At 43.9% G+C, this 25,588-nt stretch overlaps 1 protein-coding gene across 1 annotated transcript in view; it reads left to right on the top strand.

The window, feature by feature from the left end:
- The window catches only part of man1a2 (mannosidase, alpha, class 1A, member 2), a 162,438-nt gene that overhangs the window by 82,619 nt on the left and 54,231 nt on the right, over positions 1-25,588 (top strand). The window contains exon 6 of the mRNA XM_083921419.1: positions 15,439-15,519. Coding sequence (XP_083777545.1) covers positions 15,439-15,519 — 81 coding nt within the window. The remainder of the gene's footprint in view (positions 1-15,438; positions 15,520-25,588) is intronic.

Genomic DNA, 25,588 nt, shown 5'->3' with positions numbered 1-25,588 from the left:
CAGAAGGGATCTAAGAGTCTGACACTCGGAGGGCTAATTAACCTCTGGATCATTGTGGTCGAGCACAGAGAGAGGGGGATGCACGGAGGAGGGATGGCGAGAAAAAAAGAGAGGAGAAAGGCTTCGATTGAATGGAGGATAAGGGAGAGATGGGAGTGTTGAGAGCAGAGGAGGCAGGGAGAGAAGTGTGAAGGTAAAGGCATCAGGGATGGTGAGAGACAAGGACGGAAGAAAGAGGAAGACCAGCGGCGATTAATCACGGACAGAGGGGGTGAGGGGTTTAGATGGATAGACCGAGAAGGAAAGAGACGGGGGGAGAAAGATCCGCCCCGGTGACAGATTGAGGAGGGGAAATGAGAAAGAAGGAGAAAAGAAAAGACAGGGAAAGAAAGTTGAGACGTGTGGTTTGCTACTTTTATTGAAATGTTTTCCCACTACATGTCTAAGCCAAATGAAATATAATGTCATTCCCAGAATAAGCTGGGTTACTCAGAAATGTCAGAAGTTGTACTTTACATGCTCTAATGTTCTAAATGACCGTTTTGAAGTAGTTTACCTTTTGGTCCAGCAGAGGGCGCTCTTCAAAGTCACTGTCAGCCTTCAGCACGCCCTGTTGACCCGGAAGTAACTTTTATAGTGCCAAATCATAACAGAAGTTATCTCAAGATGCGCTTAATAGAGAGGTTTAGACCAAACTCTATGATTAAATTATGCTTTACAGAGAGTCATCAATTCCTCCATGAGCAACCACAAATTGCAATATCTTTAAATATATATATATATATATATATATATATATATATATATATATATCCAGACAGACAGACAGACAGACAGACCCAGTGCTGCAACATAAATTGTAATAATATGCATAGTAATAATGTGAATATGACTAACAATAGTTATGTCAGTTCATATACTAGAAGAATGACATGAATAGTAGATCTAATGTCAGTTAAGGTAATAGAAATATGAACAATAATACTGCCCTGTTGACCCATTAGTAACTTTTATAGCACCAAATAACAGCAGTAGTTATCTCAAGATGCGTTTCATAGAGAGTTTAGACCAAACTCTATGATTTAATTATGCTTTACACAGGGTCATCAATTCCTCCATGAGCAACCACAAGTTGCAATATCTTTATATACAGACAGACAGACAGACGGGCAGACAGACAGACCCAGTGATGCAAACGACCAGAGAATTAACATAAATTGTGATAATATGTATTGTAATAATGTGATTATGAACAATAGTTATGGCAGTTAATATACTAGAAGAATGATATGAATAGTCGAACTAATGTCAGTTAAGGTAATAGAAATATGAATAATAATAATTATGTGGATATGATAGAGTGATATGAATAGTAGCAATAATAGCTGTAATACTACTAGAAATACAGAAGAAGAATTTGAGGAGCAGTGTGTGTAAATATGTCGGGTCCTACACCGTAAAATTTCCAACAAAGATAATCCCACTTGGTAAAATAGCATTATATATACAAGGATAATGACAGAACCAGAGCCACGGTATATACAAATCCAAGTTGGGCCACACTCTCATGACACACAGCACAGTTATATGACACCAAATGGGGAAAATATAAAATATACCCAAGGGTAAGACAGAGATGGCTGGGTGTGAACTTTAAAACATGTTAATTATCGAGGGTAGGTGTGCTGTTAATTAACTTTTTCTTTGTATGTTTGGAAGTGTCAGTCACGCTGAATCCAAAGATAAGTGCGTCATGCGTGTGTTCAGGATAGGTAAGTGTGATTTCTGATGCAAATTGGTTCATCAGGGTGCTTAAAGAGGTTTTTGTGGAGCTTTAAAAAGTTTAAAAACACATCCATGATGTCTTGCTTATCAGATGTTATCAGTTTTCCATATGGTTCTCCTGAAATCCTTAAATGAAGGACAGTTGGAAAATCAAAAGATACAGTTTGTTAGGGCATGATGGAATATTATTAATATCCAGAAAAAGGTAGGGAATGGTACTCCAGGTACTCCAGGTAGGGAATGAGTCCTTACCCCAAGTGAAAGAGTTCAAGTACCTCGGGATCATGTTCACGAGTGAGGGGACGATGGAGCGTGAGTTTGGCCGGAGAATCGGAGCAGCGGGTGGTGTTGCAGTCGCTCTACCGCACCGTTGTGACGAAAAGAGAGCTGAGGAAGGCAAAGCTCTCGATCTACCGGTCAATCTTCGTTCCTACCCTCACCTGTGGTCATGAAAGCTGGGTCATGACCGAAAGAGCGAGGTCGCAGGTACAAGCGTCTGAAATGGGTTTTCTCAGGAGGGGGGCTGGAGTCTCCCTTAGAGAGAGGGGGAGAAGTTCAGCATCCGTGAGGTACTCGGAGTAGAGCCGCTGCTCCTTAGCGTTGAAAAGAGCCAGTTGAGGTGGTTCAGGATCATCTAGTAAGGATGAACCCTGGGCGCCTCCCTAGGGAGGTGTTCCAGGCACGTCCAGCTGGGAGGAGGCCTCGGGGAAGACCCAGGACCAGGTGGAGAGATTAGATCTCCACACTGGCCTGGGAACGCCTCAGGATCCCCCAGTTAGAGCTGGTTAATGTGGCCCGGGAAAGGGAAGTTTGGGGTCCCCTGCTAAAGTTGCTGCCCCCGAGACCCGACCCCGGATAAGAGGCTGAAGATGAGATGAGATAAAGAGAAAAAGGGTGACAGTTATTCAGATGTGAGTGGGAAGGAACAGGTAAAAGTAGATGGGATGTAATTTGAAACGTGTGGTTATCAGACCCGGAGCACGGTAATATAATGCAGATAGCAGTACTAAAAAAACACATTCACCTGATCGTGATCATGTTCAAATTGTGCAAAAGGAGTTGTTGCACAGTGATATCCAGAATACCTGCAGGAGCAGCCGCTGTAATAAAACCTGCCTCAGGAAAAAAACAATATGAGATCTGTGGCTTTATGAAAAAGGTGGAGAATTATTAATAGTATCACAAATGCAATAACAATGACAGTAATATGAGACAATGAAAAAAAAAATGCAGATGTGTGTAGATTGAGTCATAAATCAGAGGCGGCAGAGAAGAGGAGAAGCCCCTTTGGTTACACAGTAGAGGCAATGGAGAGAAGAGATTAGAGGGAGGAGAGGATGAGACTTGAAGCTCCTGTTAACGAGCGAGAGAAGGAGGGAGGTGTGTCGCTATGTTTTCATTAACGGCTCGGTCTGATGCCTTTATACCTGCATGCGTTAGGCGGAGGATTCAGGCATTAGCTTCCAGCTACTGTAACATTCATGAAATGTTAAGCTAGCTTTGGCATTAGTTTGGCTTTTTTGCTGAGGCCTTTTACAAAACAGGTAACCTCAGCTCATAGGGAGCAATACTTTTCCGTCCTGCAGTGCCCTGGCAGTGTAATTGGAAGCAAAAGTGTTATTAAGCTTGGCCCTTGTGAAAATCAAAGATTTGTTCAACCCCAGGTTGCAGCCACACCCTTCCTCTGTGGTCAGAGCTGTGAGGCAGGAACAAGAGCATGACCTGGATTTCCATGCAGAAAAAAAAGAGATTAAAAACATCCCTCTTAGTAAAGTTTAATCGCTGTCCTGTGCGCATGTATGTGTGAGTGGAGGTTTCCTAAAATTACACTGACCTTAACTGCTGTTGCTGAGCGTGTGCATCGCCATCTCTGTCAGAGCCAGTTTGACCTTTTCTAATGAGGATGTTTTTGCCCTTTTCACTTCATCAGTTTGCATTTAAAGATCAGGGCGTTTAAACGATCGTGGCTGTAAACGAGAAATACTGTGAGGTTTTTCTCCCACCTCCTGTAAAAGTACAATTCTTCCCTTTTATTGTCGTTTTGACATCGACCTACTGTAAGTGGTTCAAACCCCGTCCTGGGCATATTGGTCAGCTAGCAGCCTGGATCTGTGATCTCACATGGCTGGCTTTATCCGTCGCATTTCGTAGGCTATGTTGCTACATACCATTTGCAAATGTCACAGCAGCTGAGGGTCCAGAGTTTATTTAAAAAAGCCTGATAATTCTGACGGTGTTGATAAACGAGGTGAAAAAATTAGGGATAAATGCGGCGGAGGATAAGGACAAGCGAGTAATAATAACTTTCAATCATTCAACTGCTCCGTGTTGACATCAGAAGTGACCGCACAGCACGGTCGGTGTCTCTGCTCCTCTTTCCTCTCCATTGCCCCTATAAATGCAGATTCTGCAAGCTTGTTCTGTATATGTTCATTGCTCAGACAAAGACCGATGGGACAAGAAATGGTTGCGTTACGTACGGTCATCCGCCATGCTGTAAACGAGCCGTGAGATTACCCTAAACTGAAACTGAACCACTTTGTTGGGATTTGCAACAGAAAGTGAGAGTGCTCGTGTTGGTAGTAATCCCTCATTGTGCCGGAAAATTGTGTTTGCAAACCTACTGTTCGTCTTTCTTGACCCATCTGACGTCTAATTAGTGATGATGCCTCGTTCCAGGAGCCCAAATGTTGCCACGACCAATAGAAACCAAGATTCAAGTTGTAATAAACTGTAATTATGTGTTACCCAGTGAAATTAAAGACATACCTCAAGGGATTACTGCGACAATTCAGCTGCAGTAAAGAAGTTTGAGATCCTCTGAGTATGTGTGTGAATGTGTGAGTGTGAGGTCTTGACTTAACTTGGTCTTACACAAATGCACTAAAGCTTCTGCACAGGAATGTAGAATTTGTAGTCTGAGTAATATTTACCAAGCGTGTTTGAGCGAGCTTTGGTTGCATGCAGCAGGTAAACATCCGCGTAGAGAGGAACAGAGGTGGAACCGATCGACTGAAATTCTATCACAGAACCCATCGTTTAGGTCGTGTGACGAGGATTTTAGCGTTTCTTTAACTTTTTGTTATCACCCATCTGTATTGCTGTGCAGATATCTGTCTCTAAAGATGCCGTCTTCCAACTCCAGCTCCATTCTTGTGTCTCCACGTGATCATCGGGCCGTTTGCGTGATCATGGCCGCTGGGTTCCGACATTGACATTGTCTGTCTGTTGTCTAGATGTGTCAGTTTGTCCGGTTATAGCTCTCATAAGCTTTTGACAAACGTATGGACATTTTTATTGTGTGTGTCCCTCCACCACCTCTGGATTCAGCCACCTACTTGCCAACACCACATCCAGCAGCCACACCACTAATAAATGATTAAACAGCTGCCATGTCAGGTCGAGCCAAGCAGTGAGTCATTGTTGGAGTCTCCAGTGTCCTGCTGGGGCCCCCGCACTGCAGCTCTGCCTCAGATGATGGATGTGTCGGTGTAAGGTCTGCATCCACCGCCAGGCTCAAAGATTCACCAAATTAATGGAGTCCTTTAACGGACGCATTAATAACCCTGGTTCAAATTGAAGATTTGATCAGAGACGATGCGGCAGAGATGGAGGGACAAATTAACGCGCACTGTCAAAGAGTTGCGTTCCGGCTCGGCCTGATTAACCAGATTTAATCACAAAGGAACAAGAGTTGCTGTATTCATTTTTTGCACTTTAAAAAACACGTAGCGCTGTGTTCTTTCAGACACGAGAGGCAGAAAAGATGGCCTCCCGGCTCCCGTGAAACAAACTGCTGTTTATTTTTCATGACATTGTGGAGCTTTCTCGGTCCCACACAATGAAAGCTGTCATGTTTGTCACGATTAGACGCCCCCTCTCCCGTCCTGTCCCATTTCCCCGTAGCCTTTTGCTGAGGGTGAAAGACATTTGACAGCTCGTGCGTTCCTTTATCTTGTCACCTGGATTTGACAAGTCATTGCAGGATTGAATATTTTAGTGGAGTCGCCCGGATGATATGTTTTCCAGTTATCTGCCTTCAGACTTCGAGGACAACCTCCCCTTTTTTGTCATGCTCTAATGGAATATTTGAGCCTAACCTTGTGTTAGGCTTCACACATGTTCACACAGACACACACCGCATACCATGAATATAAGAAAGGGAAGTAAATTGTATGTCTGTAGGGCTGGGCAACGATTTCATATGATCATTTATATATGATGGGGGTTTTTCCCCCCTGTGAAATCATTTCAGGGTGAAATCATTTACACAATTATGTCATTTATATTAGAAATAACATGCACATTAGCTCAAACTTCTCAGAAAATGTTTTCTTATATACCTTAGAAAATCCATACATCCATCTTCAACAGCTTGTCCCAATGGGGGTCGCGGGGGGCTAGTGCCGATCCCAGCCGACATCAGGCGTAAGGCGGTGTACATCCTGGACAGGACGCCAGTCTATCACAGGACACATAGAGACAAACAGAGACAGACAACCATTCACACCTACGGGCGATTTAGAGTCATCAATGAACCTAAATCACATCAAGAATCCTTTTGTTGTGAGGCGACAGTGCTAACCACACACACACACTCTCACATTAGAAAATATCAATTTAAAAATTTACATTTTGGTTCTAGTATCGAAATGTTCATATTGCCCAGTGGGGCGCCCAAAAATATAATGTTTCTATCACAATGTCCAAAAACCAGCGGCCAACTGCGTTACAGCAATAATTATGTCATATGGGCGCTTTATGTTCCAGTCCTTTCACGTAATGTTTGCACTAAACTTCTTCATAAAAAGAGAAAACAATCAATACTTTACATTTGGCAAATATTGAATTCACACAGGGCTGTACGATGGCTTTACCATGTTGTTATTTCATTGAAGTATTGAGAAAACAGCCTTTATTGATGCGTTTTAATATAAATACTTATCAAAATATGAAATTACCTATAATGGGGCAGTGGTAGCACAGGTGACAAGGACAGAGGAAGTGTGTCCGTGTTGTGTCTCGCTTTGGCCGCATCGTCCAGCCCTACACTATATGAATGCAGCACTTGTGTTACTATATACTTTGCAGATGCAGGATATATTGTGTGAAAGAGAAGGGACTAATTCCCTAATTAAGAGAACTAATTCTTGTCTAATTCTGCTGTATGAAGGGTTTTTTGTATTGGTCTCTAATGTACCTTCACTTGTTCTACTTGTAAAGGCATTTATTACAAAACACAGAATGTTGGGTGTAAGTGAGCAGGGGCAACAAAGTGCATGCGGCATCTTGAAGAACACAGAAAACTCAAGGGAGCGATAATAAAATGGTCTAATTGTGCTGAAAGCTGCTCACTTCACCTCAGCTACTGTTTTTAATGTTAAGCAGTGCATCGGTTCTATTATCCCTCTGCTAAATCAAGAGAGGTTTAATTTACAAGAAAGTGGCAGATGGCGAGTGAAGACACGTACATTAGGTCCGTGTCTTTGTTCTCTGCCTTCAGAATAGAGGCCAAGTTTAAAATCCTGCATTTTCTGAGAAATGACTGCAGCTAATAATTATGTGCATTATGGATTTACAGTGTCTTTCATTGTTTTCTCCATCGTTTGCTCAGTAAAATGTCAGATAATGAACCTAATTTTCCAAATCACAGCGACGTCTTCAAATGTCATGTTCGTTCATGTTCGACCAAAAGTTCAAAATCTAAAGACTTTCCGTAAAGAAACCAAGAAATATTGACATTTGACGAGCTTGATTCAAAGAATTTAGCCATCATCTCATCTCATCTTCAGCCTCTTATCCGGAGTCGGGTTTTAGGGGCAGCAGCTTTAGCAGGGGACCCCAAACTTCCCTTTCCCGGGCCACATTAACCAGCTCTAACTGGGGGATCCTGAGGCGTTCCCAGGCCAGTGTGGAGATCTAATCTCTCCACCTGGTCCTGGGTCTTCCCCGAGGCCTCCTCCCAGCTGGACGTGCCTGGAACACCTCCCCAGGGAGGCGCCCAGGGTTCATCCTTACTAGATGATCCTGAACCACCTCAACTGGCTTCTTTCAACGCAAAGTAGCAGCAGCTTTACTCCAAGTTCCTCACGGATGCTGAACTTCTCCCCCTAGAATTTAGCCATGTATTCTTTAAAAATGTTATCGTTGGATGTACACTATAAGTGTTGTGGTGTTAGTAAATGATTCGTTCTGAGGTAAAACATCTTTTGGGCGAACGAACTGAACGGAATCACTTCCTGAAATGATCAGTGGAAGTGAATGAACAGCATCTGTATCCAACTAAAGTCTCAGCTCACTGGCTTATCCTTCAGGACAACCGTTCTCAGTTCACCCGTTCCCGAGCTGAACTGAAGGTCCGTGTTTTAGTTCAGTGATTGGGGACTACGCAGTCTGAGCTCTCTGGTCAAGCTCTGCGAGGGGATGCTCAGCCATACGTTCACTGACCATACACAGAGAACGTGAGCCCTGAGACAGTCGCTGGGTCGCCTGAAACTCACCCCTCTCCCTCCTCTCAGCTCTTTAAGACTCGAAGTAGTAACAAATATTTGAGTTGTCACGAAAGTTAGTTTGCAAACAGCGCAGTGTCTTTATCCAACTAAGTTCAACACTAGTTCATGAGTTAACGAGCTGTCCGAGCAAGCAGATGTTTGTTGATAATAGATCCGGTGAACAAATATTTTTAATGAACAGATTCTAATGATACAGTACACTGAGAATAACCAGCTCTGCACAGCTATATGCGTGTCTAGCTCACACTCTTACTGAGGTGAGTGAGGATAAGCTTCATTAGATCCAACAGCCAAATGAGTCAGAGACAGAGTTGACTTTACATTAAGCAAAATATTCCTTTGACCCCCCTTTTACAGTGTTACAGCATCCAATTAAAAGAAACAACAGCGATTATCTGTGACAGGAAACCGCGCGGAGAAAAACATTGTGTTGACAGATTTCTGTTTATAAGGGTTCATGGTGGATATTAATAGAGAAAGCGGGAAAAGATTGGACAGTGGATGTAATCCTCAAGGGAGTACAGCGAGTACAGCGTGCCTTTAAGAGCCATCTTATGACTGAAGATCACAGAAAGGCGTGACTGCTGTCCTGTTTTGTAGTTTCACAACAAAACAATTCATTTCAATCACAACTTCTATTGTTTTGCAGCGTTCATGCATCATCGCACAGCCTACACGACTCCTCGTCGTCCTGACTGTGTTCTGCAGGCGTTTTTTAAATTATGGCTGTTTTATAGCTCCTCTGCCTGCCTGGTCTGGGCTCCTAAACTTCAGTTGTAAATGGCTAATGAGTGAGGGTGACTGACAGTTAGATCGATGGATGCTCCAAAACAAAACAGGCCTTGAGCTTTACTAGAGCTTCCCGCCCCTTCATCACTCAGTCAAACACGACACCCGTTCCATGATCAGCGGCTCCTGTTGTTTTGCTCCGTGCCTCCTGATGTGCTGTTGCTCTTTTATTCTTCAGATTAATTCCAGACAATTACACCATTGTCACTCACTTGAATGGGCGTTATCAGTTGCTTATCACTGCCATAGATATGAGGAGGTGTGGTCCTCCTCTACCTCTTAGCTGGATCACCCATCAGCGTCACTTAATGGTGCTGCATGAAAGGAATATTAGAAAGTGCAAGAAGACCAAAAGTACGGCATAAGGAGGAAGGTTGGTACACACATGGGACTTTCACACAGAAGACCCGAGTTCACATCCCGTGTGAAAGGATCGATTTCTTTAAGTTAACCTTTTTACGTTCAGTTCTTTAGTATTTTCACCCAAACTGCGACCTTTTCCTAAACATAACCACATAGTTTTATTGCTTAAACCTAACCTTATTGCCAGATAAATTGCTTTGAGCAAGTGCCAGTCTAATGTATTTCACACTTCGGGCTCCGATATGAAGCAATGAGGACATGGATGCAGAGTCTGCCTTTAAACTTTACTGAGGTTGAGTATTAAGATGTGGTTTTTCTCTCATGCATGAAAAACCGCGGTTTAACTCTGAATGAGACTGCTGAAAAGGGCCTTCCACACCGGTAAGGACCAAGGCAGGAACAACCAACAGAAATATGCATGACTGGGGAATTAAGTACTTTCTATTTTATTGCCTAAACGTACCAAATACCTTCTGTTTTAGTTTGAATTCACAACGTGACTCCCAGGCTGATGAAAAGTGACACCAAGGGGTCCTATGTACCTGCGGCTAATGACCACTGATTACAGCCATTTAATGGAGTGATGACGTCCAAAGTGGGTGACTATTCGATATTCGCCAATCCCACAGCGCTGTAACAAATGCTATACTGCCCTCATGCGAAGGGCACACGTTTTACCGTCACTGCTAAAAACAAGGGAAGATGAGATGCAAGTTAAAACCATTTGATCATTTAATGATTATTCGACAATTTGAAAGTCATTGCCCATCCCTCGCTTAAGCCAATGTTGAAATGACGAATGGTGGCTGAACGGTGCATGTAGCCGTTCACTGCTGCCACATAAATATCCTTCGGCCTAATAGAGCTGTTAATATATTGATATTGATATTTCCCTGCTTTAATATAGTGTGAAACATTTGTACTGTGTTAATTATTGAGAAAATTAGGCAATTGCTTTATGGTACGTATGCTAATTTTGCCCCACTGTTTCAGAACTCTCTGCAGTAGGAATTTAAGATATAAACAATCTAAATGCATATGTATGTATCTGCACTGGCCTCGGAGCAAATGCATGAGGCACGAATACAAAAGACAGATGATAAAAGCAGAGGGAAAACCTTGGGGAGGGAGAGAATGCAAGAGTGGTTGAGATACACTCTCAGGGGTTTTGGACAAAGTGGGATCTACTCAAGAAGAAAATGATGTAGGTGGAGCCGTGGAGATGAGAGCCATTCTTCACCTCATTCATTTCACAGTCAGTACACGGCACTCTCTCCCCGCCAACACAACGGCACTCATGGGATCTGAGGGAGGTCCCAGCTGCAGGTGACACAGGTGCATTATCACACACTCTGAAATCATTTTAACTCAAGGTCGGTTGTATGTTCCCCTGCGTCCTTGCTGTCTTTTGATGATATGGGAGTGAAACCAGTTCGTAAAAGATGCAGATAGACCAGTCCTCTTTGTTTCAGGAGTCAGATTTGTTACAACCAAGAGCCTGAAAATCCAACCAACTACTGCACAAAGGGCTCACAGAGATAAGTGGTTCGATGTTGGAAGAAAGCTCCACATGATTCACACCGTTCTTCTATGTCCCGGAGATAAGAAGACACATTCTAGTGGAAATTATATTCCTACGGGAGGAGGGGTGCCAAGAAGACCGGCTGTTACTGTGCAATGTGACAATTTATAACAGAGCTAGACACCGACAGAGACGGCGAGAAGCAGAGAGAGCCTATATGAGATGAACTAAAGGGACAGTTCAATTCTCTCCAATATAATGCAACAAGACAGCTCTCGGCTTCTGGAGCCAAAGACATCAATGTGTCTTTCCAGAAATCATGACCCAGTTACTCAAAATAATTCACAGACCTGGTTGTGAGCAGTTTCATGTGGGAACTATTATCTTTGGCCATGCCAATTTGACAAACGGTGGAATTTCTACTTCTTTTACGGTCACGTCATGCCATTTGGCCCTAAAACACTTTTCCCATTGACTTACTTGGCGAAAGAGACGGGTCCGATAACATTTTGAAAGCCTAGAAGAGCCTCATGATCATCTTGAGCTTTTTTTGGCTTCATAAAGCCTTCATAGGAATGTGCGGTGTCCCGTTCTCTTCAATACATCCATGGTATCACTGCACAGATGGGTTAGTGGTCTGTGGAGGTCCAACAGTGCTAACTTGTGGAGATTAGTTTATAGCTAGCCGATACCGCCAGTTCACCTGCTAAAGTTGCAGCTCGGCCGAGGAGGACGCCATTACTCATCTTGACTCTCTGTTCTTTCTGCGCTGTGATGCAGTCGGTGGGTGTTGCTCTGTCGAAAGAAAAAAGTTCCCACATGAAACCGCTCACAACCAGGTCTTTGGATTATCTTGAGTAACAGGGTCATGATTTGTTGTGGTGGTTAGCACTGTCGCCTCACAGCAAAAGGTTTCCTTGTTCGAATTCGGTCTGGGGCCCTTCTGTGTGGAGTTTGCATGTTGTCCCCGTGTCTGCGTGGGTTTTCTCCGGGTTCTCCGGTTTCCTCCCACAGTCCAAAGACGTGCAGGTGTTCGGTTCATTGATGACTCTAAAATTGCCCGTAGGTGTGAATGGTTGTCTGTCTCTGTTCGTCTCTATGTACCCTGAGATAAACTGGCGTCCTGTCCAGGGTGTACCCCGCCTCAGACCCAATGTTTGGCTGGGATCGGCTCCAGCCCCCCACGACCCCGACAGGGACAAGTGGTTGAAGATAAATGAATGAATGAAGAAGAGTGCGGTCTAGTTCCATTTTTTTGTCGAGGAGGCAGACGTTTAAAGAGCAGGTTAGTACAGGGTAGTGATTTGGCCACTGCCACTGACCCGAAACTGGAGGGGGTTACGGTTGAGCGTCAAAACGGTTATGAATGTTGTCTGTGGACACCTGCTCCTCACTTAACACTGCAGTTACTTCCTCCTACAGAGGACAGCACCCATCAGTGTGGAAGGCGCAAACAGTGGCAGACAGTTGAACATGTTAAAGCCCCGTTTTTAAAATTTTAGACAATGTTCCTGTTTTCCTCCTCCACTTCTCCCTCTTTCCCAGCCTTCAGGAGTGCATTAAGTATAAACCGAGGTCGTTCAGACTGCACAGGTAGCGTCCTGCTCTCTCGTACGTTTTCATTTCTCGTATGAAAACATCAGAGCGAGGTCACATTATAATTTGCACGTAGCTATCTGCATTTGAAATGCACTCGACTGCCAAATGTTTCCATGTGAGTAGGCTCAGGGTTGCCATGGTACCAAGAGAGTTGTCAGAGAAATGTACTAATTTCACATTACTTTTCTATTTTTTGTTACTGTTGCAGTCTAAAGTGTTGATGTTTGTACTGAGCTGAAGGTAGACATACTCACTGGAGACTGCTGTGGTTTCTGGGAAAACTGATTAGACCAGAAGAAGACATTAGAGTGGAAAAATAGACGATTTTACCCCAAATTAAGCCGTGCTTTGCAAACAAATGTGCTCTCTCCTCTCACTCATAGGACCCCAAGCTACAACATAATAGCCAGGCTGACAACCGTGGGCTTAATTAGTGGAAGAGGTATATGTAAACCCAGTGTGCCGTGTTTTCCACACATAGTTAACTTGTAGTTTTAGTTGCTTTGTTTAAAGTTCTCAGGAGCGCCGCGGGCAGAATTGATTTATTAACACCGTGTCGAGGGTTGTTTCACTTGCTTTCAATTCCCCTGTCGCATCCTTGATTTGTTTGGGAATACAAATTCCCTTCCACATTCACAAGAAATCTCCTACTCTGCTGTGCAGTGATGGAGACTGTGCTACAAGCGTGACTCAGCATTAAAGTCAGGTCAGAAAGCCGTGTCGGGATGCCTCGTGGTCATAGTGTCTTTTTTGAGACGGAGTCAGAAACCAACACGACCTAAGCATCGTAAAATCTACAGTATAGTACTGCGTGAAATCGCACCTCTGATCTTCTACCTCAAATGATCATTTTTATAAGATTGAATCGATATTTTTTCTGTGTTCACTGCTATAAAACACAAACCCTGTTGCTGGGTTCAGCTTTATCACCCCACTTGTGGAAATTAGGTTTTGCAGCCAACAATCAAATCAATTATGAAAGTAAAACAATACAAGAGCTTGTAAATAAAATAACTTTTAGTTGGTTCTTTTGTAAAGGGTAGAAACAAAATGGGTCCTAATGCAGAAACAACAGATGGAAGCTTATGACGAGTCTTCATGTGATGATTTTCCTAAATGGCTACTGGGATACTTAACATCCAATTCCTCATGTGATCAGCATCATGTAATGATTTAATAGGGATTCAGTCTGAGTTATTATTAATAAATTACACTGTAAATGTGGATGAGCATGAGTTTGGCCGGAGAATCGGAGCAGCGGGGGCGGTGTTGCAGTCGCTCTACCGCACCGTTGTGACGAAGGCAAAGCTCTCGATCTACCGGTCAATCTTGGTTCCTACCCTCACCTGTGGTCATGAAAGCTGGGTCATGACTGAAAGAACGAGGTCGCGGGTACAAGCGGCCGAAATGTGTTTCCTCAGGAGGGGGTCTGGAGTCTCCCTTAGAGAGAGGTGGAGAAGTTCAGCATCCGTGAGGAACTCGGAGTAGAGCCGCTGCTCCTTTGCGTTGAAAGGAGCCAGTTGAGGTGGGTCAGGATCATCTGGTAAGGATGAACCCTGGGCGCCTCCCTAGGGAGGTGTTCCAGGCACGTCCAGCTGGGAGGAGGCCTCGGGGAAGACCCAGGACCAGGTGGAGAGATTAGATCTCCACACTGGCCTGGGAACGCCTCAGGATCCCCCAGTTAGAGCTGGTTAATGTGGCCCGGGAAAGGGAAGTTTGGGGTCCCCTGCTAAAGCTGCTGCCCCCGAGACCCGACCCCGGATAAGAGGCTGAAGATGAGATGAGACTGTAAATGTGGGAGATTACCTGTGATTTCACTTATTTATGTGGGATTTTTTATGTGGGATGTTTTTTTTTTTTTGTTGTATTTTTTAAGAATGCAATTCTCCTTTTTCCTCTTCCTGTGTTTTTCAGATTTGTTTTGAAGGCTTAGAAAAACCCCTTCAGGGCTTAAAATATATCTTTTTTACTGTGAAAACTTTTACTTGCACCAATTTTTTTCACTGCACCATTTACATATTCCACCATTGTACAGTTATGTTGGCTTAAAGTCCTCACCGCAGCGGCCCTCGGTTCAAATCTGACCTGTGGCCCTTTGCACTTCTCTGCATGTTGTTCCCTCTCTCTCCTATTTCCTCTTAATCTCCAGCTGTCCTATCATAATAAAAGCCTTCATTTTGTGAAAAAGCAGTGAGCAAAATTGGAGAACAGTGACCATTGTGTCAGAAGAGAAGATTTAAACACTGTTTTCTTCTGTAGGATTCAAAAATGAACAGGAAGTGAAGAGGCCACAGCTTTGAATGACTTCAGCACATCTGCGCCCACAGGACATCACTAGTTTCTCACACTGCTCTGGTTCGATCTGCGTCCATTCTTCTTTTAGTCTCTTCCACAGTTCAGTAACTGTAGTGGGTTTCTTAGACATTACTTACATTATTTTTATTATGTTATTTTATTTATAAGGCAGAATTAAGGTATTGACCAAACACAGTGTTGCTGTCACGCGGTGCGACTCTTGCTTGCTGTCCTCTTTGCGCCGCAACGATATTACATCTAAATTAATTTTGAAGAAAATGAATGTGGGGTTTTAAGAGCGTGTGAAATGTGACGATCAATGCGTGAGAGTTGGTCGCCCTCCGGAACATTTTCATTTTCAACAGCTCAAACTTTTTTGCACTTGGTTTTTAAAACTTTAAGACTAAGAGATGAAACAAAACACAATCTGTGCTGGAGGTACAGACGACTCTCTTTTCATGGGAAGTTAAAATGTATTAAACCGACAGATTTCCCACATGAAAACTTACATAACAAATGAAGTAATCCTATGTAATGATGTTTTTCCCCCTCTGTGCTCTCTTGTTTTCCCAGAATGCCGAGGTGTCTGTGTTCGAGGTCAACATCCGTTTCATAGGAGGGCTGCTGGCTGCCTACTACCTCTCTGGACAGGAAGTAAGTGCCCGCTTATGAGTGTGTGTGTGTGTGTGTGTGTGTGTGTGTTTATTACCTTGGCTGTAGTTAGAGGAAAGAAGGCTTTTCGACCACCCTCTCCTCCTTTTTCTCCTCCTCTCATCCATCCCCTCCTCTTCCCATTAAGGCCAGCGGGCAGATTTTGGCTCCAGGTTCACAGGCTGGCAGGTGGACGTTGAATGTTTCTCTCCTTTTCTCTTCCCCCTCTCTCTCTCTCTCTCTCTCTGTCCAACCCATCCACTTCGACTTTCATGCCCAGCCAAGCAGTGCTCACAGTGTAATGGGAGCAAATGCATCAAATATGTGTTCAGTACAACGCCCACATTCCACTGTGCTCTCTATTATAATGTAACAGTAGTTATTTCATTTTAAATGCTGCCTGAAAACACATTTACTGATTTTCAACATCAGCTCCATGAAGCCCGGTCCATTTCCTTCACTTTCTTGTTACGCACACTTGAAACACTGAAACCGTGCCGTGGTTAATGGCAAAAATAAACCGCAATATCAATTAGGGCTGGGTCCAGTTGTGCGGCTCTTCAGGTGAACTGAACTCACACTAACTGGGCAGGGGAACAAATGATTTCTTTATTTCTTAATTTAATTTATATGATTCGTATTTGATTTAAAGAAGAAGAATTACTTTATTTATCCCTCTTTTCACTCTGATTATTAATCATGTTACACACACACAGGCCCGAAATACACACACATGCACAGACAGGACCTATATACATGCAATTAAGGAGAGATGTCAGAGCGAGGGGGCTGCCAGTGACCGGCGCCCAAGCAGTTTGGGGTTCGGTGCCTTGCTCAACAGCACCTCGGCAGTGCCCAGGAGATAAACTGGCACCTCTCCAGCCACCAGTCCACGCTCCAGTCATGGTCCACACAGGGACTTGAACCAGCGACCCTACGGTTCCCAGCCAAGTCACCTATGGACTGAGCCACTGAAGAGAATTACATAACACAGCTTTACAGCGTGCCTCGGTTCACAGCTGCATTTGAAGTTCAGAAATCTGTTTGTCGCTGCTTTGGAAAGGAGGCATTAGTCGTTTCTTCAGCTTAATTTCTCACCAGTGAAGCAGAATATATACCGCCAGGCTCTTTCTCGCCACTCGTGATTTATTGAATTAAAAAAAAAGACTAATTAGAAACTGCTGAGACTTGAACGGTGTTTCCTAGGAAACAGGACTATTCTGATTATCGACGTGAACAAGTTTTTCTTGATAAATTAAGAGGGAAATAAATAATTATATAAGCTCGTCACAGAGTTCAGAAGGGGCTGAAGTGTGTATTTACAGTATAGTTTCACACTCAGAAGAGCTGCAGTGTTTTTTTATCTGTTTAAAAAATCCGAAGCAAAGACCATTAACAGCTTAATTAAGTGTTCAACATAACCTATAACAAAGCACAGAGCCTCTTAGTCATCTGTCAGTTGGTAAAAGCAATAAACACCAGTAAGAGCTGAGGTAATCACCTACAAGTTCAGCTTACTCCCACGAATAACGCCCCTGACGTTGAAACAATACCCATTAAACTTTGCCCGACCGCGCTGAGTGATGCGAAGGTTGTGCGTTGGCTTTTCTGAAACTGATGAACAGAGATTTTAAATCACTCCGAAAAACAACACAAGTTACCGTGAAGTGCCGCACAAGCGAAACTTAGCCGCTCTCGTTCTTAACTCTTCTCCCGACGGTTCCCTCGCTTCGATCCCGAGCCGCCCCCCAAATCAAACCCGGTCGTTCGTCAGAGCTCACTCGAGCGATAACAGAAGCAGTGGGTGGCAGGTGAAGGAGGGAGATGGAGCACGGGAGGCCTCAGAGGTAAAGACAGTGATGGAGGGAGAGAGAGGGAGGAGGAGAGAGCGGGGGAGCAACTGCGACGGGACGGCGAGGATGAGAGAGTGGAGGAGCAACTGCGACGGGACGGCGAGGATGAGCGGAGGGTGTGTGAAGGTGATGCTTACGGATAAAGAGATGGAGATGGAGAGGGGAGGATGATGAATGGCCGAGCGTGAAGAAAAGCGATGGGAAACTAATTCTTCACTCTCATTGGACGCGTCCTTGAGCAAGGCACTTAACCCCTTCAACTGCTCCATTCAACCAGCAGCAGAGAACAGAAGCGTGGTTGTTACGGGGAAGCGTCCCTGGGGGAAAATGTGTGTGACTGCATGAAATATGAAGTTTAGCAGCGTCTCTCTTCCCCAGTTGGATGTCGGCGTGTCTTCAGGGATGAAGTCGTGGTGAAGACGGGCGGGGCGGCAAAGAGAGGGAAGGTGGGGGAGAGAAAAGGCAGGGCTGAATTGGCGCATTAGTGCTTATGGAGACATCAGGAAACAGAAGTAGGCGAGACAGACGACATAAAAAGGGAAATAAAGAGTAAAGTAAAACACAGGTTAACAAGGAGGAGATTGAGAGATACGAAAAACAGAATTAGACAGATGTGAAGATAGATGGAAGCGAGGGTGAGAGGAGAAAAGGATGAAAGCAGATGGAAAGACTAATGGAGCTACTTAATATAAGTGTTACTTCTTGTATTATCTTGAGCCGCAAACTGTCAATAATTAAGCATGATTGCAGCGATTGAGGAATTCCCGAGGTGACCTATCACAGTCTGTCAGATATGTCATTGAATGGAGTCGTTTTAACCTTCGTCTGGTCCTCTCATCCAACAAATGGTTCATGGCTCAGTCTGAACATGTTGAACGGACGGACAAAACAAAAAACTCTCCCGCCTCAGAGCGCCGCCATGTTGGATCGCATAGAACGCTCTCTGAATTCTGATTGGTCGAGAGGACGTATCGCATTTAGGCTAAAAATAGGTTTGGCGCTGGTCGCGTTTTTGGAAAGGAACTGCATCTTGAGACCATTTTAAACAGGGAAATATAGAGATTTGGCAGAAACACTGATGAAGCAGTGAAAAGGTTCTGTACACAGCAAAGTGGCTCAAACTCATTTTTTAAAAATTTGGCTTTTATCTCGTTTTGGAAAAGAGCTCTTCATTTGTTTATAACTGTCACTGTCAAGCCCTTGTGTTTACTACTACTACTTAAACTAGGAGCTGAAGTTATCAGATAGATGTAGTGAATATTTCCCACTGAATTGTAGTGAAGTAGAAGTAAAAAGTTGCACAAAAAGAAACCACTCAAGTAAAAAACAAGACCATCAAACTTCGTGATATAATACCGTTAACATCTATGCTTCAAATCATACCAGGAAATACATTTTAGACCATACCTTACAGCCCAAGTGTGGCTCACATTTTCTATATATTTTCTTACGGCCAGGTATAAGAGCCTGCTCACACTGTCCTTTTGGCCGCGGCCAAAACCGTTTTTTCAGCTTTTCAGCGTGTGTGTGGCTTTGTTTACAAATCTTTCCACAGACCTCTGAGTTTTTGTGCGTCTTGTCGACTGTTTTTGAATCTTTTCATCGACCAAATCTGCAGTAAACACTCCACCTCCGCATCACACCAACGTGAACCTTTCCCCACCATTGTTGTTGTTGTTAAATGTCCGCGCATGGTCCCTCCTTCTATTTACATGTCCGAACAGGTGGACATAACGCTACTGCCGTAGGGCTCGTGCTCGTGCTCGTGCTCGTACACGTGCGCACGCTCGTGGTTGTACATGTGCAAACGGCTCCGCTAAAGCCCACCTCTTTCAAGCGGGCCGTGGACGGTCCGCTGGCCGCAGTTGAGCGCGGAGCAGGTCCACTCACACTGCTTAAAGGTACTAGACTTTAGCTGAAAAACCGGTTTTGGCCGCGGCCAAAAGGACAGTGTGAGTGGGCTCTAAGACTAGGCTTAAAGTCAGGCTCAGATTTCAGACTGATAAACGTCTCTAGTGAAAGCTGCTTTGAAAGCCAAAATCATGGAAGTGATCGAATATTTCTAGAGCAACAGACTCCAGGAAGCAGTTCAAGGAGCAGTTCGCCTTAACGCGGTCGCTGCTCGAACTAACCTGTGTAACGGCAAGTAAACTTCTTACGAAGCACTTACTCAGCAAATCCAGACTTACGCCAGGAACTGCGTTCGACGACGCTATCCTTTACAGTTCGTCTATGAACAGTTGAGCAGATATCCAAGCTAGCTAGCCTAGATAAGCTGAGGGAGCTTACCAAGATTCTTCACAGGAAGAAAGCGAGAATGATTTAGGAAGGGCCGGTCATCTGTGGTAGTCTGAGGGGGCGTGACCCCTGCACAGTTTGACCTGTCTGTCACAGACAGACGTTGTGTCATTGGAGCTTCCATAGTTGGTCACGCCAAGGCGATTCCCATAGTGAAACACCGAACGAAGTTAGAAAAAGAAGGAGAAAGAGAAAGAGAACGGGACAGAATCAAACCCAGATGAGTGTGATTCACAGAATAAGAGTAGGAGATCAGCATTCAGGAGGAGGAGGAGGAGGAGGAGGAGGGGGTGTTGGTCCGCAGTGATGGATTGTGTTTACTCCTCCGTCCGTCCGCACATTTATTCTTTTAGTCTTTCCTCCTGTTTCTACCTCTTTCTCTGCGGTCCTCGCCACCTTCTCCTCCTCTCTCTGCACACTTTGTCTTCTGCTCAGTCCTCCCGGCCACCTGTCCGCACCGCTCATCCTCCTCTTTTTCTCTCATTTCCATGCTACTCTTCCACTCTCTTCCACTCATCTTTTGTCCTCTCCTCCTTCCTTTCGCTCTATCTGTGCTCATTATCTTGTTTCTCAGCTCTCCTCTCCGTTTGTTGTTTTTAATCTTTTTCTTTCTCCTCCATCCTCCGCTAGCTTGTCTTCTTCTGTCCTCCGTATTTATGTTTCTCCTTTGCTCTCCTTGCCTTCCTCATTATTGGTCTCCTAACCCTCTCTCTCTCTCTCTCTCATTCTCTGATGCTTTTTAGACTTTCACCCATGTTCCTGACTTGTTTTTTGCTCCTTTTTGAAATGCACTCTTCTCCTTTCCTTCTGCTTTCATCTTTGTTTTCCTTGTATTTCACGTCCTCTCCACTCTTTTTACTTTAGCTCATCTCTCCCGCCATCACGCCCTTTAGTCCTTTTACCTCCCATATTCTTAAAAACAGTAAATGACTCTCTTTCTCCCTTACTAGTCTTGTTGCGAGCTTTCATCTCACCAGTGTTGCTCTCCTGCTTTGCCCCCCTTGGAATCTATTACCGCGTGTCCTTTTCCTTCCTCTTTACATGTTTAGATCTCATGTCCTCTGGTCTTTCACCCCCACTGTGTCTTCTCTGTTTCATGGTCTCGTCACTTTCTTCTCTACCTCGCATTGCTCTGTTTTGTATTTTTAGCTACTTCTCAAGTGAACTGGACAATTTTTGGGTGTTTTTCCTGCTAATTGGAAACTTTGCCGTGCGGACACACTAGACAGCAATGTCTAGGTCTAATGTTGCACATATTACAAGTCTCTTTGAATAATGTAAATGTGAATTCTGAAGTCGTAGCAATAGGCACTTTGGGGTTTTGCAGGACTGTTTTCTTTTTTCAGTGCTGCAGAATTGAGTCGTAAAACCAGAAAATCCAATCATTCTTGCACTTATGGTTCCCATTGTTTTGAAGTCAAGAGGTTTTCCTTGAATACGTTACCTTAAATAAGGTTTGTAGTTAACACAAGCTTAAGAAATTCTCTTATTTTGTCCTACAACAGGACATACTTGTGTATTTGTAAGCTGTTACGTGTCTTAAAAAAGGCGGTTGTGTCTGGGGAAAATGACATACAAGAGGATTTCCTTTCGGAGGACAATATAATTACTTAAATTAATAAATAATCAGCCGATGAAGACGTAAACTAAACTAAACTGTTATAATAGCGCTATCCAAGAGCTGTGTATTAGATGTGGAGGGGAGAAAGGGACCTGTTGTGTTGGAGAATGTTATAATGTATGAGAACATACTTGTTTGTTTGTTTATTTATTTATTTCAGGCACACATTAAACATTGGGCACAAGTCACCTCTTGTCCATCATAGTTTCCAACAAAAAATAAATAAAATATTGCTAACATTCATCAGAGGAAAACCAAATAGTTGCCTGAGAAGGGAGTAGGAAGAAGAAAACGTATTTAATCCTAACCCCATAAAACATATGAAACAAAAAATCAGCTTCACTGTGACACAGGGCATCAACAACTTTCCACTAGTTTCATACAAAGTTGTGCACGATATTAAACATAGAAAGTAACAGTTTGAGTATTCACATATTGGAGTTACCATAGGTAACACATTAGAGTTACATACGAACAACAAATACCAACAATGGTAAGAGACAAACACCAACAATGGTAAGAGACTTGATTTACATTTCACACTTGACCCAAAGTTTTTCACTCTAGCTCTCTACCCTGATAAACATCACACACCTACGACAGATATTGTTGCTTTAAATCTTTGTTTGCGGCTTAAAGAGTTATTCTACTCTCTTGGAAGAAGACCAAGGTCATTGATTGTATCGAAGAACTCGCCTATATGACGAAAACACAACATGAATATAACATGGGAACCCTTTTGAAAACATTCTATTTTAGTGGTGGTAACGTTTAATTTTGAGCTGCAATCGCATTTATGCTTAAAAGTTCAAGTTGTTCTCTGTGAACAAAACGTGAGCATCATAAACTTTTATTTGCCACAGGGAACACTGAGAATGAATTGTTTTCACATAACTAACAGTTTCCCAGCATCACCTCTAAGTGTCGCCAAAGAAACGATAGCTGTAGAAACGTGCGTACGCCAGCCATGAAGCTTGCGTGGCGCACCACACAGTTCCACGGTCATTTCACTTTTGATACATCTGAACGTTTGGCGTGGAAAACGGCGTACGCCACGTTTTTGTGCGTACACAACATTGATACATGAGGCCCCTGGTCCATTGTAACGTACACTCCATCTTCACGCTGACTTTCAGCCATGTTTTTTAATCTTTTTATCTGAATGAATGTGAAATGTATGAATTTGAGTCATAGTAGCTCAAAAACAATGCCTGATATCAGACAGAGCTGTCAACAAGTCCACATCCGCAGGGAACCAGGGCGACGCTAACACCTGGGTTGGCACATAAAGATATGTCATCCCTGCAGCACTCTGTTGTTCTATCTTTCATTACTCCCTTGTTTTGGAGAGCTACTTAGCCCTTCGTTTACGTCCAAAGCGGCAAGAAGGAAGTAGAGCTCGAGTATAATGTGACTGATAAATCTACAAAGTCATCAGCTGCTTTTCCTGGCAGGTAGAGAAACTTGTCAACACCCTCTCCTTTAATCAAGCGGTGTTTTGTTTGCCTTTCCTTCTCGCAGCCATTTTGGCGCGTGTTGTCTCTTTCTTCTTGAGTTTGTTCCGCCAAAATCCTGCAGCTCATTAGCACACTGGTGTGTTTGTCTTCTGTTTTTTATTTTTTAAGTACAGACACGTAACAGTTACAGTCACAGAATATCAACATTTGCTGCCAGTTTTCCCTCCAGCCCGACACAAAATTCTCCGGTGGTTACAACAGATGTGACGGTGAAGCTGTAGCAGAGCGTGCTGTATACAGGCAGGTATGGGGGCTACTATAGTCCTCTACATGTGTCTCCCTCTTGGCATTTCTAATGCATTTGGCACCCATTGCTACTGCAGGCAATATTTCACTAATTTTATACCCAATTTAGTTAATGGGACTTGAAGATAAGAAACTACCACTCCAGCACTTGGGGAAATCTGTTTACAGAACATTATTACTGTATATCATTTTAATTTCTGTGAAGCTCATTGAAGAAGTGGATCCTGCAGAGTCGAGCTTTGTTTACTGAATTCATTTTGTTTTTTGTGCTTAAAACGTTTAGGAACAGATAATTAGCATCGCGAATGTGTATCAGTCTGGACCCTCTTAGATCATCTTTTATTTCCAAGGGGAGTTTTCAACGGTGCAGAGCAAAATACTTCTGGACGCAATCGGAAAGACCTACAACCAATCAAAGCAACATCACGTGACCTACACCAAGAAGAAGAAGAAGAAGAAGAAGAAGAAGAAGTCCTTTATTAGTCCCGCAACGGGGAAATTATTATTGTTATTCATGTCGCACACAGGCCCGAAATACATGCACAAGCAGGACCTATATACATGCAGTTAATGAAGAGATGTTGGAGCGAGGGGGCTGCCAATGGCTCAGCGCCCCGAGCAGTTGGGGGTTCGGTGCCTTGCTCAACAGCACCTCGGCAGTGCCCAGGACATGAACTGGCACCTCTCAAGCCACCAGTCCACGCTCCATACATGGTCCACACAGGGACTCGAGCCGGCAACCCTCCGGTTCTCAGCCACGTCACCTATGGACTGAGCTGCTGCCGCCCCAACATATATACTGTATGTGAAACATTTTCTCTTACGACACTGAACAAGAGCAGTCTGAGGTCCAAAATAACCCACAGGCATGATCATGATAACATCATCTTACTGCAGATTCAAGTGTACAAACAACTTATATACCTTTTCTCTGTGTGGACCCAAGTTTTCTTTTATCCTACCTCACACTCATTATGCATGTGAGGAGGAAAGATCCTCATCGGTCCCTGAAACAAAAGAAGGAGAGCGCCTGCATGCAGGGGAATGATTTGAGCGAACGACAGCAGATTGCACAGAGTAGGGAGAAGGTCAGGGGAGCAAGCCGAGCCCTGTAATGTAGGATAATGAGATGAGAGCGTCTGAAAGAGAAGCTGCAGACTCCGCAGGCATAAAAGCTACCGCACAACCACCCTGTGGACACACGGGAGGGAGAGGTGGAAAGAGATAAAGACAGGCGGATGACAGAAATGGAACAGCAAATGAAGAGGAGGATAGCAGAGATAATGATGATGATGACGGGTGAACCAGAGAGGAAATTAGAGGAAGAGAGGGAAAGACTTCAGGGAGAAGAGCATGGAGTGAAGTAACTAACTAATAATCCATTATTTAAACTAATAGCTGTCAGTGGCTCTTGTACGTGTATGACCTGATCACTGTAATGCACAATCATGTTATATCCAAGGACAAACTGGGCAGTCAGAATAGGTATACTACACTCTCAGGAATGTATAAATGTTTGTAAGACCATAACCACTTTACCACTTTAGGACAACTTAACCCAAAGTTGTTGCTAACTTCCGGGCTAATCCTTTCTTAACGTGGAAACTTTTGGGTCTTGAGGGGTTGTTGCATTCGTTCACGGACAAAAAAGCCCACTGCGCTCCATCGTTCACAGTTATAACATCACTGCTGACTTCCTGCCCGTTGCTCACTCCAGGGCTTGACACTTGACTTTAAAGTTGAAAAATTCAGAAGCGCATAAAGAACTTTAGGGGAGGAGGATCGTGGCCGGGATCGCGGTGTCACTACGCTGCCGGATGACGTCCCCGACTAATCATTAATTAAGTTCAGTGTCAACTAATTTAGTCGTCGATTTTTGTCAGCTACGTTAATTAATCGAAGCGGGAAACTGCAAGAGATGGAGGCAAAACAGAGAGGAAAGGAGTGCATGCAGAGAAAGAGGTGGGGAGAGACATGACGACAGAAGACACACGGTGGAACAAAGAGAAAATAACTATTTAAACACCTTTTCTCTCTTGTCTGTTTTGCTCCTTTTCCCTCTCAACTCTGTTCCTGTATCTCTTTCATTACCCCACACTTTACCGTTCTGTCCTCTCACTCTGGCTGTCTGTGCTGTGATACAGAGCTTAGCTGTCTGTTGTCCAGGGATTGATATGACTCCAGACTGCAGTTTGTGTATATGCACTGGCGGGCTGTTTTATCTCGCCGGGGAGCATTTGACTCCCTCTCAGTTTTGCCAAACACCCCCGTCAAACAGATTCAGGGCTTTGCGCTCCCTCTGACTGACTGCAGCTACTGCCGCTGCCCAGCAGGAAGGCACAGGAAGGAGTGGAAATTGGCTAGTTTTGCCCTCACTATAAATTAGTTAAACTTTAACAGATGTAAGGAGAGGAATGTGCCAACACTTTCTCTGGGGATAACAAAGCAAGTCACAGAAGACAGAATGTAAACAAATAGACTCCTCTAAGCTTGGCCGACTGGAGAAATAGACTGGCTAACGACGACGACGGGTCATT

The sequence above is a fragment of the Echiichthys vipera genome (genome assembly GCF_963691815.1).
Source record: "Echiichthys vipera genome assembly, chromosome: 10".
NCBI classification, from domain to species: Eukaryota; Metazoa; Chordata; class Actinopteri; order Perciformes; family Trachinidae; genus Echiichthys; species Echiichthys vipera.
The sequence above is the reverse complement of the archived record's forward strand: the minus strand, read 5'-3'. Positions and strand labels throughout refer to the sequence as shown.